Genomic DNA, 18,997 nt, shown 5'->3' on the forward strand with positions numbered 1-18,997 from the left:
TAAAAAATTTACATCATTAACTACACTTTAAAAAACAAAGTTAGTTTCATACTTCACCATTTACAAAACAGCTTATTCTACCATCTTTGCTTAAGCAGGACAGGTGAGTTTTCATTTAAAAATAGTATAACAGTGTCCCTTTGAATGAACTCTTTATTCTATGACCTGCAAGTGGAAAAACATGTCACCTAGTTTAGAGCCCATGGAAATAAATGGCATTCTACTCCCTTTTGCTGCTTAGGAAATAGGAAAGTAAGGCTGTATCTAAAGATCCTGAGGCTTAGAGGAAAAGAAAATTTTCTATCTTGTAATTCTCATGTCTGCATAATTTAGATAAAGCTTAAGTCAGAAGTAGGAGGAGAATTTACTCATAAGTCCAGTCTCAAGAAACAGCACAGCATGTTCAGGCAGGTCTTCAATCAGAAAGGCTCTGCAGGAACCCAGCTCCAAAACCAGCTGCTTCCTCCTCATTGGTTAAGTTGCTAAACTTGCCCTGAACTTCATATTCCTCATCTAGTGAAGGGTAGTAATACCTACCCCAGCAGCTGTGTTGTGAGGAATCAGTGTTTGGAAGGTGGGTAGTAAATTGTGAAGTGTGAAACAAGTTCATTTGTTGTTGTTATCTATACTGACTCCTAGTAGGGAAAACTCATTAGCATGTTTGTCTTCATGCCAGCAGCTCTCATGAGAGTGAGTCGCCATCTGCTCTGACCACTTCTGTTCCATTTCTTCCATTTCTTACATATGCTCAGTACCGAACTCGGATTCTTGGAGCTACTTGCTTTACTCATTTGTAAACTTGGTTGGGGAGCTGAAACCTCAGGAGTTTCTATTTCCAACTCCAGTCGGAGATGTCTCTACCTATCTAGTTACTTTGTTGTTAATACTGTGGGCCTGTGGGTTCAAATATGTTTCCATGGATATCAACCCCATTATTTTAGATTTGGTAGATTTATTTGATAGCTGTTTTAGCAGTAGCCAAGCAGCTGGTTTATTTCTAGTTGAACATTAGTGGCTGGCTCTGCAGCGCTACTTTTTAAATAATTTTTTCCAGCAGATACAAATGATTTTAAAAAAGGATTCTAATAATAAGGTTAAGTACTCCAAATGTCGCTTGTTTTGCCCCAATCTCACATGACTCATCTGCCTATTGTTTCATAATAGTTGTTGTGACATTTGCTGTAAATGTTATGCTCCCATCCAAGTGGGCGTAGAGCTATGGTTTTAGATGGCAGCAAATGAAACGCTTTCCCTCCCTCAGGGAAAGGAGGTTGCTATGACAAAAGGATCTTTTACTAGGAATAGCATTAGTCAATATTGTAAAGCAAGACCTTTAACAAAACATCAGTGCCTTTTAAATGCAAAGGAAGCCCTGTCAAATGATTTTTTTTCTGTCTCCCAACCATTTTATAGTAATACATTCTTTGATGTCTAGTAAAAATGAAAACTTAGAGATTTTTACTATCTAAAAAATTTTCTTCATTATGTGGAGACTTTAATTTTCTATTAACTGTCTGAAAAAAGAGTAGAAGTACTATCTTGAAAAATACTATGAACGCCACAGGCAAACATTAAATGATTAAGAGTTTTTTGTTTGTTTTGTTTTTTATATGGCTCTCTTTTTTTTAGATAGTCTAGATTTGGGGATGTGGGACCTTTTAAAGCCAAAGCAGATTGAGGTTTACATGCATATCTTCCTGGAGGACATTTTAGTAGACACAGATGTTACCTGATAGAGCTAGTCAGAGGTGCTTCAGTCTTAGGCTGAGGGGCCTGGAGTCCAGAGAAGGTAAGCAGCTGCCCAGACTCTTAAGCCAGTGAGAGGCAGTCCTCACGTGTAAGGAGCTACGCCATACTTCTTTTCACCAGTCCAGACTGCTTCTCACCAAAACTCTGTAGATACTTATATTCTTTTTCTTTTGCTCATGCATATTGTAGGTAATTTTGAACATTTAGTAAATTGAAAATTCTACATCCACTTTATGAGCTTCTTAAGAAGTAGGTGATTATTTATACAACCAGTATTCTGTCAATGGTCATCTGTTGATTTCTTTGTCTTCTTAAGAGTGAGAAAGGTTTCCTTTCTTTCTTCCTTCCTGCCTCTGTATCTCCTACCCCTGCTTCCGTTTTCCTTGCCCCCCATAGGCACTCTTTCTCTCCTGTATTTTTGTTTGCATGGGTTCTTCAGTTGGATACCCGAGTGGCCTCCAGTTGTCTCCCACCAGCAAAAAATGCTTCAGTATATACCCATGACGTCACCCTACAGCTTAATGAGAGAATTTCTTGAAGATATAATTCCTAGCAGAAGAATTGCTGAGTCGTAATGTGTAATGTAATTATCTGGTTTATAGTGTTGAATTGTTCGGCAGAATCGCTGTACCAGTCTACAGTCCCACCAGAATGTGTGATGGTTTTTACCTTTCTAAATCCCTGTAACATTTGACATTGTCCATTTTTCTAATTTTTGCCACTGTCCATTTTGTAAGAGATTTTGAATCTTCTGTTTGGAACTTGGAGCTTCTTGATTCCAATGGCTAAATAGCTCTTTTGAGACACATAATTTTCAGTTTATGTGTATTTTATTCATCTGAATTGCAAATATTATCTGTAAGATAGGCTTCCAACTGGCCTCATGGTAAGAAAAGTAATTAAATTTTGAAGGTCATTATTAAAATGTGAGTAGGCCTCTCCTGCCCCAACACCTAGCTTAATCATATCCCTCTTCCCAATATTATACTCTTTCTGGTAAAATGCTAGTGACCCATTCAAGCCTGGTTTAAAATTGACACTTTGCTCTGTGCCATTGTTTCACCCCTGCTCTAATTTTAGTAATTATTACAGGTCGTTAGGGTTAGTTCTCTACTTTTCTGTGTACCTGATTAGCATGTGAACTTGTGTGGTATAGGACATCTCTATACGCCTACCACCCAGTATCACACTGCTAATCTAACTTAATTGTTATTCATTAATTATCCTGTGAATGTTAAGTGATGCCCATTTATACATTTAATATTTCCATTTTCTCTAACTATAGCAATAGTTTCTGCTTCTGAAAATCTTTTAGATTAAAACCATCTTCCCTATGTTCTAAGATGTGAAATGTTGGCATCTTAGCACAGCACTGATTTCAGTGCTGGATCAGTTTCAAAACTGCTTCCTGGAAAAATCCTGGCTTTGGCTGAAAATACTTGTGAGCTCACCACAATGTTAAGGTGGGGTAACCTTCTAGCCTTGCAACAATGCTGGTCAGGATCCTTCATTGTCTCTGTGAAATGGTACCTCATACCACCTGTTCGCCTGGCTTTCAAGTGTATCTGTACTCTGTTAGCCCTGTAGACTACAGCTCCAGGTTCTTCTTAAGAAACATTAACCTGGAACAGATAGAGTGCTTCTATCAAAAAGCCAAACTGAAAAAAGTTATGTTTAAGGATGATAATTTGAGGAAAAGATTTTTTCAGGTCTGTTAAATCATTTGCAATTCTAGCCATTAGAAGTATGCATAAATGCTGTGCCTGTTTCCCTATCAGTAATTGAAGGAAATAAACTAAGTAACGTCCCAATCCCTGAAGTTCTACGATACGATATGATACTATACCAGTTAGTCTCTGTGGGAAGAACCAACTGTATTTAGTGGGCTTAGGGCACTTCACACTTTCCTTGCTTCTTCAGGAATCGTCTGCATGATGAGAAGATCCTCACATCTATAAAATCAGCAGGGCTTTCACTTTCTTCTCATGCCCAGGTCAGCTGTCTCCCAGTTGCACACTTTTATTCTTTCTGTAAGCCTCAGGGCCTGATTTTGCTTGCTCTTCATCTCTAAAGCTTCCCCCTTCTTCATACTTTTTCATGGTTTCCTTATCCTTCAGTCATGGCTGCAGAGTGGTGTGTAGCTTCTGCAACAGTACCTGATAATAAATCATATAGCATTGATCAGTTTAAAAGTTTTATTGCTGATCCCACTGGGAACCAGACTTGGAGAAATCACTCAGCTTCTTCATCCATAACAAGCATAATCTTAGCTGGAGAGTGCATAGGAAGAACAGGTTAATGTCCAAAACATCCCTGGGACTGGGCTTGGCATCTGGTAGGTGCTGAAAATCAACACACTGTCGTAGGAAATGGAGCCAGTCAATTTTGATATGAAACTACAGGGATCTGAAATCCCATAGCAAGAATATTCCCCAAGTTCTTCACTTTAGTCAAAGCCCATGTGAGCAGCCAGTGTGCTGCTGTTGTGATTATATCTGAGAAGAAACCTTTTTCTCTTGCTAGTGTAGATTTGCTTCCTGTGATGAGATAGGAGGATATTGTAGAAGTTCTGTCTGGGAAACAAAGGTAACCTCCTTGGTGAGGTCTGTGGTATCTGTTGGTGTCATTCCCACAGTGCATGCCAAGTCTCAGTGCTGTGAGAAGCAGATACAACCTTGAATGAACATTATACATGATTTAAAGCACATATTTTTCCACGTTTATTTCTCATCTATGAATGAGTGAATGAAATATCCTTTTATTAATTACTACTTGCTGCCAATAAGCTAGTTAAAATATTTTTACTTCCTCATACATTCTTTTTGCTCTTGTTCAGGTATATATGTATACTTAAAGTTGTCTAAAACACTCTAGCCTGAAGATTGTTGGAAAAGAGTTTATCATTACAATGTGTGAGATTGCAGTTTTATTTTAGGAGCGATCAGCGACAGCTGCATATTTGGTCAAACTAAAAAGACAAGCTAGTATTTTGCTTACACGAATATACTTTCAACCTAAATTTTAATTTTGTAAAAGTCCATGTAAGGTTAAAAGTTTCAGTATACCTCTTGATTTTCATGCACAAATATTTTTGTTCTTTTGAGAAAAAACAAAATCTGAGTTAGTTTGGAATTCCAAGTTGCAATGAGAAAAATGCACATTTAACCTTCTGCTCTTACTATGTTAAGGCTATGACTCATCTCCAAACAAACGTATGATTGAGGTGATGTTTTGGAATAACATCCTGTGTTTTGGTGGCGCATCACTCTTCAGTGACATTCTGAGGTTGCATTGTATTAGCACATGATATTTTCCCCAGTTAATTGATATCCCAGGTTTGTCCAGGGGAAAATCTACGGCTCCCCCAAACATGCTTGACAAGTTATTATATTTACTTTAGTCAAAGCCCGTGTGTGCAATATCCCTCTTGGAGGTGGTCTATTATTGGAGTCCCATATGCTTTTTGTTTGGGAAGAAAGCAGTCACTGTGTCATACTGTTACATGGAGTATTCTTTTTCAGGGATGTTGTTCCCTTGGGGACCATATCAGGCCAGAGTTCCTTAGTCTAATAAGACCTTTGTAACTCTTATTGTATAAGAGTTCTGGGAGGGAAGCAAGAGTTAAACAGAAAATGTAATTCAAGCAACCATATTAGGCCACATGTGAGAAAACATGACTCTTAGTATTGGATTAAAAAAAGGTATTTGTTGTAAAAAGGACTATGATGCCAACACGTTCAAGGTATTTCAATGTAAATGAAGGCTATTGTGGTACAGGGAACTCATAATATTTTAACATTTACTTTAGTTTCTGAATATGAACAATCTATAAAACACCACACAGAGTTATCTATTCATAAATTTTATATTAAAAAAAGATACGATTAATTATTATAGAAGTCCTATATGGAGATATTTAATCTAAGATTTTCTTGTGTGAGTTTTCCCATCAGTAGAATGATGTTTAACCCATATGAAGATAGTCATTAGAGTAGCATTATATAGATAGTCATCACTCAGTAATACAAAAAAGCACATATACTCTTATAAGAATTATTCAATTTAATCGTTGTACTTTACCAGTTGATGACAAACACATTGATTATATTCCATAAGGATAGAATTTTAAAAATCAGTTTTGCAAAATGAACATAGAAGCCTTTTCTTCAGATTTTATAATTATGTCTGATGAAGAAAGTTTTAATTTAATTTTTACATATAACCTTTGGATACAGAAATCATAAAATAAATACTTAAGTATTTTGACTAATTATGATAATATAAAACCTATTCTGAAATGTGAACATTTACAGTAAAATTTGTGATGTTGTAATATTTTGAAACTCCACTTTTTTTTTTTTTTCAGAAAATGGTTTCACAGCAACGCATTCTAATTCACGAAGATTCCATGAACCTGCTAAGTCTTTATACCTCTCCCTCTTTGCCCAACATTACCTTGGGACTTCCAGCAGTGCCAACCCAGCTCAATGTGAGTCATTACACAGCAACAGCATAAACCAGCCAGAGTGACATTTTCACAGGGCATCTCTCTGTCATTTCTTGTATATTTAGACTTCAGGGAAACTTGGTAGACTCTGCTTCTCCTTCACCATTTGCTGAGTTGTTCAAAGATGTTCAGTTTAATTTCAAATTAAAGAACTATACAGGTTCATATAATAATATATAAAAGTAATAGCTAACATTTGTATAATACTTCATAGCTTTTAAAAAAGAAAGCACTCTCCAGATATATTATTTTAGTCACTCCACACAGCAATCCCACAGAACAGAGATTAGAGGCCACGTTTTTGCAGAAGAGGAAGCTGAGACTTGGAATGTTTAAAAGCCCAAGATCACAGAGGCAGTAGGTGGCAGACGTGGAACTCAACTCAGGCCAGTACTGAGAGGTGTAGCTCATAAAACACAGCAGCCTACGTTTACAGAATTGACTTCGTGAATGACTTTATGGGGAAGTTACTGACTTTGTGGTGCTGAAGAATACCTATCTGGAAAACATCTCTAAGAACAAAATTAAACTCTTCCTAGGAGATTCAAAGTGAATCAATTACTTTAAAAGTCCTGACACCTGAAATAGGATCTTTTGGAAGTAACTGTCCTACTAGCAGAAGATAGCAATAATTATTTTATACATGTTCCTTTTAGTCATTGTGAAAGGTTTGTGAGCTTTGCCTAGAATAATTCATCTGTGAAAGGTTAGTAGATTGAGTACTTGTGCACAGATCATGTGATACATTAGGTTTAAAGAGAACTTTGTTCTAATCCTTGGCACCAATTTTCCCCATCTTTAGCAGCAGGTCTCCCACTGAGTCTAGTTTGTCAAACTGACATCTTTTACACTATGCCCACATCAGAAAATTATAAAGAGTTGATCATTTGGAGACTAATTTATTTTCAGAATATTAGACGTGTATATGGTATGCTGATTTATGCACAAGTACACCTATAGTGAAATTTTTAAATGATAAATTTTATGATTGTGTTTAATACATATTATAAAATCAACCTAAGAGGTATCTTATTATATTTGGTATTTTTCCTAGGGTGGGATCTGATCGTATGTTATACGGTAATCTTGTACCAGTGAAGAGAAAGCAAAATTGCGATGTTTTATATCCGGGGACTGAAGAAAACCTTAAAAATACCAAATTCAGCTATGCCCTTGAAATTTCACCTGAAACATTTGTAACCAACTGGTTCTAGTGAAAAGAAAAAAGGAATTAGGAATGAAACTAACAAATATTCATGGATGGCATTTTCAGATCTTCACTTATTAAAAATTATTTTTCTTCTATTCCTATTTTTCTTATCTCTTCTGATGATTAAGCCAATACTAACACAAAAACTTCTTATGACACACGAATAGGAATTTTATTTCCACTCTTTTGTGCATGTTCTTAAGTCACTCCTACCAGCTAGCACAAACATACACCACTTTTAATGTGGTTGGGGAGAATTTTTTCCCAAAGGACCAAGTACTAATGCCAGACCATTTAAAGTTTCAATGGTAATACAATTTGGTACCAGTGGATGAATAAACCAATGTGGTTTGGATTGAAGTTTCATTTTTCTTTGCTTCCATTTTGGTGTGGATGAGGCCATCACAATTAATCTTTCAAGCTTAGCATTGCTTTGGCAAAGGGATCTCTAATATTCTATTTCCCCACTGAGTAGTGGGAAATTTTAAGGAAAAGAGGCCAAGAGAAGGAATCACTTCTAGATTAAACATTGCATTGACTTGCTGTGTGACTAAGACAAACCATTTGCCTCTTTGTCCTTCCATTTCTCCATCACTGAAAATTGCTTTGCTTCCCTGGTGCACAGCAATTTTGAAAGATGAAACATGAGTTTTGAAAAGAAACATGCCACATAATTTTGAGGTATTAGACTTCTGCTTTTGTAATACAAAATGACCACCATTCATTAAACTCTTTGAATAGGATAATTCATTATTACTATTGATGATATAATTATTATTGCCTCATTACTATATTATCATACATTTCAGCTCTTAATAGCATTTTTATTTGATATCTAATTTCACTTGTAGTTTATTTTATTAAACAAAAGTATCTGGAGTGTCATTTTCAATATTTAGAGATTTGGGGATCTGTTATGAATTAATATAAAATACATTCTTAAATCAAATTCCTGCGTATTTTATACAACCTTTCACTGAGTTATCTGCAGAATTTTATTTTAAAAATTAAATATTGGAAACCTACAGCCCTGTGAACAGCTCAGGTTAGTGGACATGTAGAGAAAGAGTAAATTGTTCCTTCTGCTTGAAAGTCCAAAATTACAGACTATTTTATCTCCAGCTTCTTAAATCCCTATGATATAGTCATTAGTTTAGCAATTTGAATAAATTTTACTTTTTCAATATACCTTTTACTTATGCAGTGTATTAAAGCATTTTAGAAATAAACTTCCCAGTTATTAAGCCTGAAATTAGCATCATTTTAATGTTAAAAAAACTCATGAAGTTCAGTGCAATGATACCCAATACTAAATTGTCTCCAGTGCTTCAACTCTATTTTTATTTCTCCTTTGTTAATTCACTTAGTTCAAAAGACAGGCTTTTATCCATTTTCCCTACTCAGCCATTGGGTAAGATGGTTTTTGTGTGTATGTGTGTGGGGGGGGGGGAGATTATGGAATAAAAATCTAATCTAATGATGTACAGACCTAATGACCCACATGGATGAAAGAAGATTAACATCTTTATTATTTCTTGACACAGGCTTCAAATTCACTCAAAGAAAAACAGAAGTGTGAGACCCAGACACTCAGGCAAGGCGTTCCTCTGCCTGGGCAGTATGGGGGCAGCATCCAGGCATCTTCAAGCCATCCCCATGTCACTTTGGAGGGAAAGCCCAACAGCAGCCACCAAGCTCTCCTGCAGCATTTATTATTGAAAGAACAAATGCGACAGCAAAAGCTTCTTGTGGCTGGTAATTAATAATGGCGCCATTTGCAGGTCATTTTAGGGCTTTTATTTTATCAGCGATCCATTGTAATGTCTCTTTAACTCAAGACCTTGGTAAAGATTTAGTGATAATATAAAGGCCTTCCTGAGACCAGGTACTGTGGGAAAGGCTCTTATCCTTATTTATTCCTCTAGATACATGAAAAAAACCTCACCTCATTAGCCTTCATACATTACCAGAGTGGACTACTGGTGAGTCATGGGTCAGACTCATACCCGTCCAATGTTTTGGCACTTCTGCCTTCACCCCACCCAACCTAGCCTTCTCCTGATCTTTGCCCAGTAGCATCACTACTTTTAATAAAATTTATCCCATATTTTCTGTAGCTTCTTATCTTTTCTTAAGCGAAATTGTGTGTGCGTATACATTATATATGGGTTTTTTTTCTTTTTTTTAGGTGGAGTTCCTTTGCATCCTCAGTCTCCCTTGGCAACAAAAGAGAGAATTTCACCTGGCATTAGAGGTACCCACAAATTACCCCGTCACAGACCCCTGAATCGAACCCAGTCTGCACCTTTGCCTCAGAGCACTTTGGCTCAGCTGGTCATTCAGCAGCAACACCAGCAGTTCTTGGAGAAGCAGAAGCAATACCAGCAGCAGATCCACATGAACAAAGTAAGCTGCCAAGCAAAGTCAAACTGTCATAACCACTGGTGTAGAAATTGGGGTTCTCTTCACTGTTGTGGGCATACCAGAGGAGAATGTTGGTATCCTTCAGTCAAAAGGAGATTGTCATGTCCAGCCCGGTGGTGTACTGGTTAAATTCGTGCGCTCTGCTTCAGCGGCCCAGGGTTCACCAGTTCGGATCCTGTGCAAAGACCTAGCACCACTTATCAAGCCATGCTGTAGCAGGCATCCCACATACAAAAAGTAGAGGAAGATGGGCAGAGATGTTAGCTCATGGCCAATCTTCCTCAGCAAAAAGAGGATTGGCAGTGGATGTTAGCTCAGAGTTAATATTCCTTAAAAAAAAAAAAGAGATTGTCATCCTAGCCCTGCTTTCAGGGCTCAAGGACACCATCACAAAATCAGTGTTTTCACCATCATTATATGCTCTAGATGTTTGTAGCAAAATTGGGATTATAGATCAACAAGATCTTTATCATTGAGTACCTATTTTAATACATAAGCACACACAGGCACAAGTGTGCAAAGCCCCACTTTTTGGTATTGCAGTAAAGGCTTGAGGTAGAGTTGAATCACAAGATTAGAGCCAATAAGGTTGGCAACTTGTGTGTATCCATGTTATACTGATTTTTTAGCATGCCTCGTTTTGTTCCAAACGGCGTTTGAAGCAGTTTCTCAGAAACTTGTGGTAGTTTCTTTCTGGCAGTCCTATTCTGGCTGAAATGGACAGCGCATGCCTCTATCATACCACATCCTTTGGAGCTCTCCTGCTGAGGCAACCACAAAGAAACAGTGATTATAATATAATGATATCAAACAGGCCAGTAAAGCATTTTCAATGAATTTGTAAGCAAAATTGGTCTGTACAGTATTGCCACTACTCTCTGCTATGGTAGGCTTACTAAGCAGAGTCCTCTCACTCCTAGAAAATGTTAAGGTCCTGAGTATCAAGATTCTATCCACTGTCCTTTATTACTTTATCACCTGTAAATATCGTAAAGAGGCATTATATTGAGAAATGATGTCCTATTTACTGATAAATGGATAGCTAGAAATTGGCTTAGTATTTAAATACTTTATTGTATTTTGATATAAACAAAACAAAACCTCATGGGCCAAGGTCTAATCATCTTTCTGATAGCAATAGGAGAAGAGGGCCTTTATCATGTGCTAACCTCTTGCAGATGGGGCTAGAATTTTTCTCTTCTCTTTGGCCTCCATCTTCATAAGGCAGAGCCAAGAAGGGAGCATAGGCTGAAGACCACACTATTGAACAGAAATTCTTCAGCTTTCAAAGATGATGTGTATGTGAGTGGGATTGGGAGGGTGGTGGGTGCGGATGGCTGGCAGTAGCAATTGCCTCTTGTGCCATCTTTCACTATACTGCAGACTATATTTCACTATATTACAGACTCTTTTTATATCATCAGATTAATGCCTGTTTTATTGCTACAGCATTTATGCAAATTTATCAAATTTTGTATAAAATGAGTCTCGTCAGGGAAGAAGCAGCTTCTATCTTGTACGTGTGCCTTAACTGTGCCTCTGCATATGTTTGCTGTATTTTGGTAGAGTTAGGTTGGTTGGTTTGTTTTGTGGCCTCTCAGCACTACTGAAAACTACTGGGTATTGAAAAATTGTCTAGTGTCCAGGGAAAAAATTTATGTGGAGGGAAAGACTGAGAATCCTACTTTTTGCCTCCTAATATTTTGGTCTGGAATTAGGTTTGTTTATAAAATTAGTATTGGATTATAGATATTCCTTCTGCTACTAAGTTCTATTTCCTAGTTATTAGTGCATATGTATTTTCTATTATACGTAAATTGGGTAAATTGATCCCTTTGAAATCATCGTCTACAAGTGATTCCTATGAATACCTTTAAGAATATGTTAGAATACATTTTTTATGACCTAGATTTGCCACTGCTTCAAGCTCAGATGGTATGCTAATATCGGGATTTATATTTTGGTATCACACTCGAGATTTTGACAGGCAGATGCTAAACTCAGTCACATGGAAGAAACTAAGATGAAAAGCAGGTATTTGCATTTTAGCAATGAGAGAAGCAAATCTTATCAGAGACCTTCTCCCATGTGGAGCTGATTCCTTGGAATCTGTTAAGAATTCGTCTCAAAATTAGAAACAAACGTTTACTTTTAGGTACATGTTTGTACAGTGGTTTGATTATTAAATCTTGTCTTAATTAGGCAGAATGAAGCCCAGAAAACTTCAAAGTTCAAAGCTGATCTTTCTATATTAACCCCTCTCAGCTTGGGTGTTTAGATTACTCAAGCAGGTCTCCAGTTGGCTTTTTTCCAAGTATGTATTCCATATGTTCAATCAAGATGGCATATGCACATTGGGTATTCTCCAGATTTTGAAAATATTTCACCTGCCCTCAATTGTCTAAGTGAACAAAGAAGAATCTTATTAAACAAAATACTGAATCTCTAAATATTCTAAAGTATTCACAATAGAACCATCAAGAAATGATTGCTACTCTTCACCCTTCCCCAGGAAGTAATGAAAAGATTTATTTCATATTAAATGAGGGCCATAAATTAGATTTCAAAAGATAAGTTTCTGGATAATAATATATTTATGGGTACTGTAACCATTTGGAGTACCCACTGATGAGAAATAACCACAGAAACTTTAACTTGTGTCACTTTTTTCCTTTTATCATGGATGAACCATTACTGAATCCATTCAAACTGGAGTCAAATAGTTGGCATCATAAAAACATGGCCCCTACTCTGGATACTTACTTTAGCAGAAAGTATAGGCACACATGAAGACAGAGGTGTGCAAATGGACATATTTAAAAACATCTTTTCCTTTTATTCCTTAATAGTTCTTCTTTGAGGAATTTAGGGAAGCAAAAATTGGAGTGAGAGCAAAGAAAAAATAAGTAGGTTTATTTCTAAACTTACATCGTATTAAATATGATTGGCCTTCCTGGTATGAAATTTTTAATGATATATTTGAATTGCTAATAATCCTTAGAAGAATTAGAAGGAAACCTATACTTTTCAGAGCATAGTTTATACGATTGACTAATTAAATTTTAAAGATTTTCTCATATCTTACTATTATTTGAATGCATTTATGAAAGCATTCATGCTTGTTATAACTATGCAATGTAAATGCTATTAATCATGCTAAATAATTTACCTACCTGTTGCCTGATATTTTAATAACATTTACATGGGAAATTGGTGTGTTGTGAGAGTTATTTTAAGCCTCATTTGATTATGGTGCAAGTGCTCAGTAGCTTAGCATAAATATCCCTGGCATGGATTTATATAGTATTTATATTGTTATATCTACCAGTAAATAATGGGCAAGCTAGAAAGATGACTGGAAAGCCTGTCAGAATGATTTATCTCTGCTCATCAGTTTGAATATTCTATTTTTGCTGAAACTGTTTTGAGAAGCTTAACCATAAGAAAATGATGGCTTACAATATTTGTTCTTTTGGTTTTTTGAGACACTTAAAAAATTCAGAAATGCATTAAAGAATTTATATTACTAATATATGGTACATTCATATGATGATGACTTGTGAGCCTTTTCAGAAAACCAAGTATATGGTTGGTTTTAAACTAGTACATGATAGTATAAAGTAGCATCAAAAGAGGACTGTTACTTTTGCCAGTATCTTTGTTTTTGTTTTTGTTTTGAGGAAGATTAGCCCTGAGCTAACATCCACCACAAATCCTCCTCTTTTTGCTGAGGAAGATTGGCCCTGAGCTAACATCCATGCCCATGCTCCTCTACTTTATACGTGGGACACCTGCCATAGCATAGCTTGATAAGCAGTGCATAGGTCTGCACCCGGGATCCAAACCGGTGAACCCTGGGCCACTGAAACAGAGTGTACGAAGTTAATCACTGCACCACCAGGCTGGTCCCATCTTTGTTTTTTTACTGGAAGAAAAAAATGGTTTCTAAGATAAAATTTTCCCTGTAAATACAAGAGAGCAAACCAAAAAACAACAAAGTATTGGTAATTTTCTTCTGAGCCTATTTCCGTTTTAAATATTGCCACAGATTTTCTGATAAAATAATACTTTGATGAAAACAAAACACAAGGCAGTTACTTGGACATTTTTATTATTTTGAAGGAGTATTCTGACCACTGCCTAATTAGTAAAAGGGTAAATCTCTAGTGACATCACTATCTGAATGGGATATAGAAATTTTCCCAAGTATCTTCAGCATTTTTGTTGTAAGATAATTTGACATAGATCTCTGCCCCCCACCCAATGACAACCTTATTCTTTGGATTATTTCTTTGTTAGAGCATTAATAGAATAGTATTAATTCATGCCTAATATTTTCTATTTTAACCAGAATTTTAATACCTTTTCTAACACCTATGTTTTTCATATTCATTCTATCAAATCCATATGAGCAGAAATTTTAAGAAACTTCTTTCTTCATTCAGTATTTATTTGAATGAAATACTACTATGCATGTATCCATTTAGCAAATCATATTGAATTCTTACTTTGTGCCAGACACTATTTTAGGCACTAAGAAAAGAACATTCAGTGTCTGCATGGAGCTTACAGTGTGGGGAGCTAGAGAGTGAAATACTCAAGTAAACAATAGTACGATGTATTAAGTATTAGGTTAGGGGACATGGGGAAGGAATTTTCTTTGAGTAAATAAGACTTAAGACTTGTTTCATTACCTCTCTGGGTTATCTTGTCCTTTTTACATTTTTTCTTTTGTGTCTATTTACCTTTCTTGCTATTTTTCTTTCTTTCTAATATGCTCTGTGATAAATATCTTATGCATTCCTATGACTGGATATCAGCCAACACTTTAAAAAAAACCCCACGTAAATCATGAGATGATATCTTATATATGTCAAGGTTCACTCTAGATATAAGTATTTATTATATATTTATTACTATGATACTTAGGCATTTTGACATGAGTGCTATTTTATCATAATAAAAATATATCTAAGACAAGACCAGTAAAAGGGAGGTCAAGCAGATGTCCTGTCTTGCCCTTATTAAAACAGGTAGATATTATGTCTGACAAGCAAGGCATGAATATAATTATGCTCAAATGCTGGAGCAGAGCAAATGGGGAGCTTTCATTAGTTTTTGGAAGAGAATTTGACCCTTTGTTTCAGTGGTATCTGTTGTATTCCTTTTCTTGACTTTATTTTCTAACATAAATGTTACATATTCCCCATAGCCCCTCATGATTCATACCCACTCCTTGTCGCTGATCATCCATCCACAGCAACCCAGGGGAGTATACTCTTTCATGCCTGTGGTCACATACAAACATAGCATGCATATGTGTGTGTGTGTTCTTTTTGTCCATATAAAGTATCCATGAAGGCAGTTCTAAAATAGAACTATTTGTTTACTATTGAGCAAAGTGTATATTTTCTCAAGGAGATGAACTTGAAGAACAACAACTATATAGACATGTGCATTCCAAAAAGTTTATATTTTCTAAGTCACACTTCATATTATCAAACAAGTAAACATTTCATATTAAATTTATTTTAATAAAGATAATTCTATCCATGGCTTACTTGTGGGAAGATTAAAATTTTAAGTATAATTAGATGAGGACCATATACTAATCTCTGCTTTTTTGCTGCACCTCTTTCTCCTAGTGTATCTTTCCCTCCCCTTCTTTTATGCACTGTGCATCTTTCCAGCACCTTCTCCATAGATACCTTAGGGATAGGATCATTTAAATAATACCAGCTCCCTTTTATATGTAGGATCTACTGTGAGCTGTGACACCTTGCTAACCTAGCATTCTTATGTATATTGTCTCTTCAAACTTAACAACTCACTTTTCTTAAAAATCAAGAAAGTTAATGTTAAAGGGCTTAAGTAAGTTGACTAAGGTGACAGGGCTAGCAGTTGACAGAGCTGGAATTCCAAAATAGGTTGTATGACACAAAAGCCTGTCCTTAACTTAAAGTTGTGCTTATGACTTCAGTGTTGTTGTTATCACGAATCAACAGACAAGATTTTCCTAGTTTTATTTTTGCCAAAAAATAGAAAACTTTCAACTAAAAACAAAGCAAACAAAGAAAAAATGAGAGTCATCTTATTTATTTTTGGTATTGGTTTAGATTTGCTAAGATGAAGAAATCCACTTTCCTGACCCTTCTTCCCAACTTTCCACGCATTGCCCTCCATCCATTTATTCACCTGGAAGTCTTTTTCACATGGACCTGATTGTGGGATATTCAGGTATCCTGTTGGACTATAAGCTTTCCAACAGTGCGGTGTGAATGCAGTACAGAGCCAGCTACAGCCAGGCCGCGTTTTTGTTCCTTTCTCACATGTTGTCACATTGCCATATTTTTTAGGTTGGGCAAACATTTTCTCTCAGGAGTTCTGAGCAAGCCTGAAGCTGAAAGTCTACTGACTTCATCAAGTTCAACTGAAATGCAAATGCTGGCATCTCATCTATGGGTGGTTGGAAAATGCCTTGTTTTAAGTTTTGAAAAATGGATGAGTAGAAACTTGAACTGGGCTTTCATTTAGGAAAGTAGGCATTACCATTGTCAGGTTTAATTTCTCTCTATCCATTTGACAGCCTGTTTCCATGCAGAGTCTTTAATCACCAATTTAGGATTACATTTTGCCCATTAGATGTATAGTATGTCCAAAAACTTTAGCAAGCATTGAAAGGCAGACTTAATTTTCTAACAGTAAAAAGCCTCCTAGATTATTTATCTATCTATAGAGGTTTATAAAAGAAACTTTGACTTTACCCTTAAATAGATGCTATTTTGACATGATTAGCCCAATGTAAATAGATCCGTGTAGGTATGTATTGGGCTTCAAAAACCACTTACGCTGCAATACCGGCTTATATCACCACAGAGAATTCATATAGAAACATTTCACTATATAATTACAAGTTGATGGTTTATAATATACAGAAAATGGCTTGTTGCTTTCTTATTAGATGTGATGAAATCCTGTGTTTGGAAAAGAAACTAAATGACCATTTCAGTGGATTAATGTGTAACATTCATAAACGTTCCCAGTGCTGCTTTCATAACTTGAAGACCAAGGGAAGGCCCTCGACCTTTCCTTTTCACTCTGCGCTGTTAATCTAGTCAGAGACGCTTTTACTGAATGAGAAAAACAATAGTTGGACATGACTATGAGGTAAGAAAATAGGGGAAAGCAAAATGTCTGGGGAATTAAACCATGTGAGTAGTTTGACTGATGTTGATTCCAGGCAGTTCAAAGGGAGAGGGAAGCTAAATAATTTGGTTGTTTCCCAACCTTGACAAATAGTTTCATTTGACAGAATGAAATAATTAAGTCTTACTAAGGAATTTTTAATATAGCTAAGTGATTTGTAGACATGAAAACCACCAATGTGTAGCAGTCTCTTTGTTACAGATTTTGGTTGCTTATAAGTTCCTGATTTTAGAGTTTTTTCCCCCTGTATCTTTCTGCTCTTTCTCCAACTACTTATGAAATCTGAGGGATTATAGTGACCCTGAAATGCCATATGGTCTGGAGTATTCCCATTCCTTCTGGCAGAACTGAATCCAGGGCTATGGTCCCATATCCTAAATGTACCGTTACTCTTTTGCTATCAACTTAGTTCTATCAGCCAGCAATGAAAACTCGCTTCTAAAAAATAATTTCCTGGCGTGAAATAATTGATGATGTTCCATAAAGATTTAGTAGCAACTATTATGCTGTATACTGAATATGAAAATAAATAGGGCATATTATTTCCTTTGAAAGACTCATAGACCTGCAAACAGATAATTCTAATCAAGTATAGTTCTACATAATGCAAAGCTCATGTGAATTGCAAAATCTAGAATGCTTGATAGACTTTCCAAGAAAAGTTCCTGATGTCCTACACAATTATTTATTAGTTTTGCAACTTTGGTCAAAGTGTTGAACCTCTTTGTCCAATAATTCTCTAATTTTCACATTTTAGAGGTTTATAATGGGGATCACATGAGAGGATGTACTGAAAGTGCTTTGTAAACATGGTGAGAAATACTGAAATCTAACACAGTATTTATATTCTTATATAGCACTAATGGTTCTATTTTCCTTATTCTGTTAGTGAAAATGGTTGTCTGGAAGTGCTAAAATATTTCCAAAACACACATTTCCCACTTCTCTCAATTTTGCATCAAGCTACTTTGTTGTAAACCAAACCACTAAACTTCATTCCAGCTCTCTCTTGCGTCTTTGTATTCATCGTGAAGCAGACCTTGTTTTCTCTTTGGAACAATATTTTGGTTAGTTATTGAATTTTTTATTGAGGTATAATTTACACACAGTAAAATTTATTCCTTATGCTGTACAGTTCAATGAGTTTTGACAAATGCATGTCGTCATATAATTGCCACATTCAAGATATAGAACAGTTCCCTAAACTTTCAGAATTCCCTTGTGCTGCTCCTTTGTAGTCAGTTCCTACTCCTACCTCCAACCCCTGGCAAAGTAGTTGAATTTTTGACCATGTAGGGAACATGAAACAAATCACAAGTGTGAAGGATGGTGTATTTTAACAGCATGCAGACATCAGCCCTACATGATCTAAACCATAGAATGTTCAAGCAAGAAGGGACATAAGGGATTATTTTCAGGGGTCACAAGCTGACAGTCTATGGACCAGATCCATTCTATTGAATTGCTGTCTTTGGCCTGGCTGGTGTCCTAAAAAGCATTCAAATTATTGGTCAACCTTTAAAAATAGAAAGATTTCAAATACAAACCTGGATTTCTGGCATTGTCTGAAAAATTAAAAAGTCTGGCCGCACTGGGCTCACATTTCCATGTGGCAATTAATGTCTGGGGTTTACTCTTAGTTGCCCATTTTAAATAGGGCTTGCACTGCTGTCCAGTTTACCAAAGCAAGAGATTGATCAATGAGAAGGAAGAGAGATGTTTATGAGTCAAGTGACTGGAAGATCATTGATCCTATCTGTTCTGAGACACAGTCCAAAATTACCAAGGGTTTGCAAAAAAAATAACGAGGGCTTTCCACACTGTGCCTCTACTCTTTTACCCTTAAAGAGCAAAGAAAGAAAACTTTAAAAGAAATGTACTGTCAACTGAAGATTGGAAAG

At 36.1% G+C, this 18,997-nt stretch overlaps 1 protein-coding gene across 50 annotated transcripts in view; it reads left to right on the plus strand.

The window, feature by feature from the left end:
* HDAC9 (histone deacetylase 9) overlaps window positions 1-18,997 on the plus strand; it is a 546,893-nt gene that overhangs the window by 517,658 nt on the left and 10,238 nt on the right. For all 50 annotated transcript variants that reach the window (XM_070264631.1, XM_070264612.1, XM_070264643.1 and 47 more), the window contains 3 exons: window positions 6,116-6,238; window positions 9,011-9,221; window positions 9,655-9,872. In XM_070264631.1, the coding sequence (XP_070120732.1) occupies window positions 6,116-6,238; window positions 9,011-9,221; window positions 9,655-9,872 (552 nt within the window). The remainder of the gene's footprint in view (window positions 1-6,115; window positions 6,239-9,010; window positions 9,222-9,654; window positions 9,873-18,997) is intronic.

Source organism: Equus caballus, chromosome 4 (assembly GCF_041296265.1).
Source record: "Equus caballus isolate H_3958 breed thoroughbred chromosome 4, TB-T2T, whole genome shotgun sequence".
Taxonomy (NCBI): domain Eukaryota; kingdom Metazoa; phylum Chordata; class Mammalia; order Perissodactyla; family Equidae; genus Equus; species Equus caballus.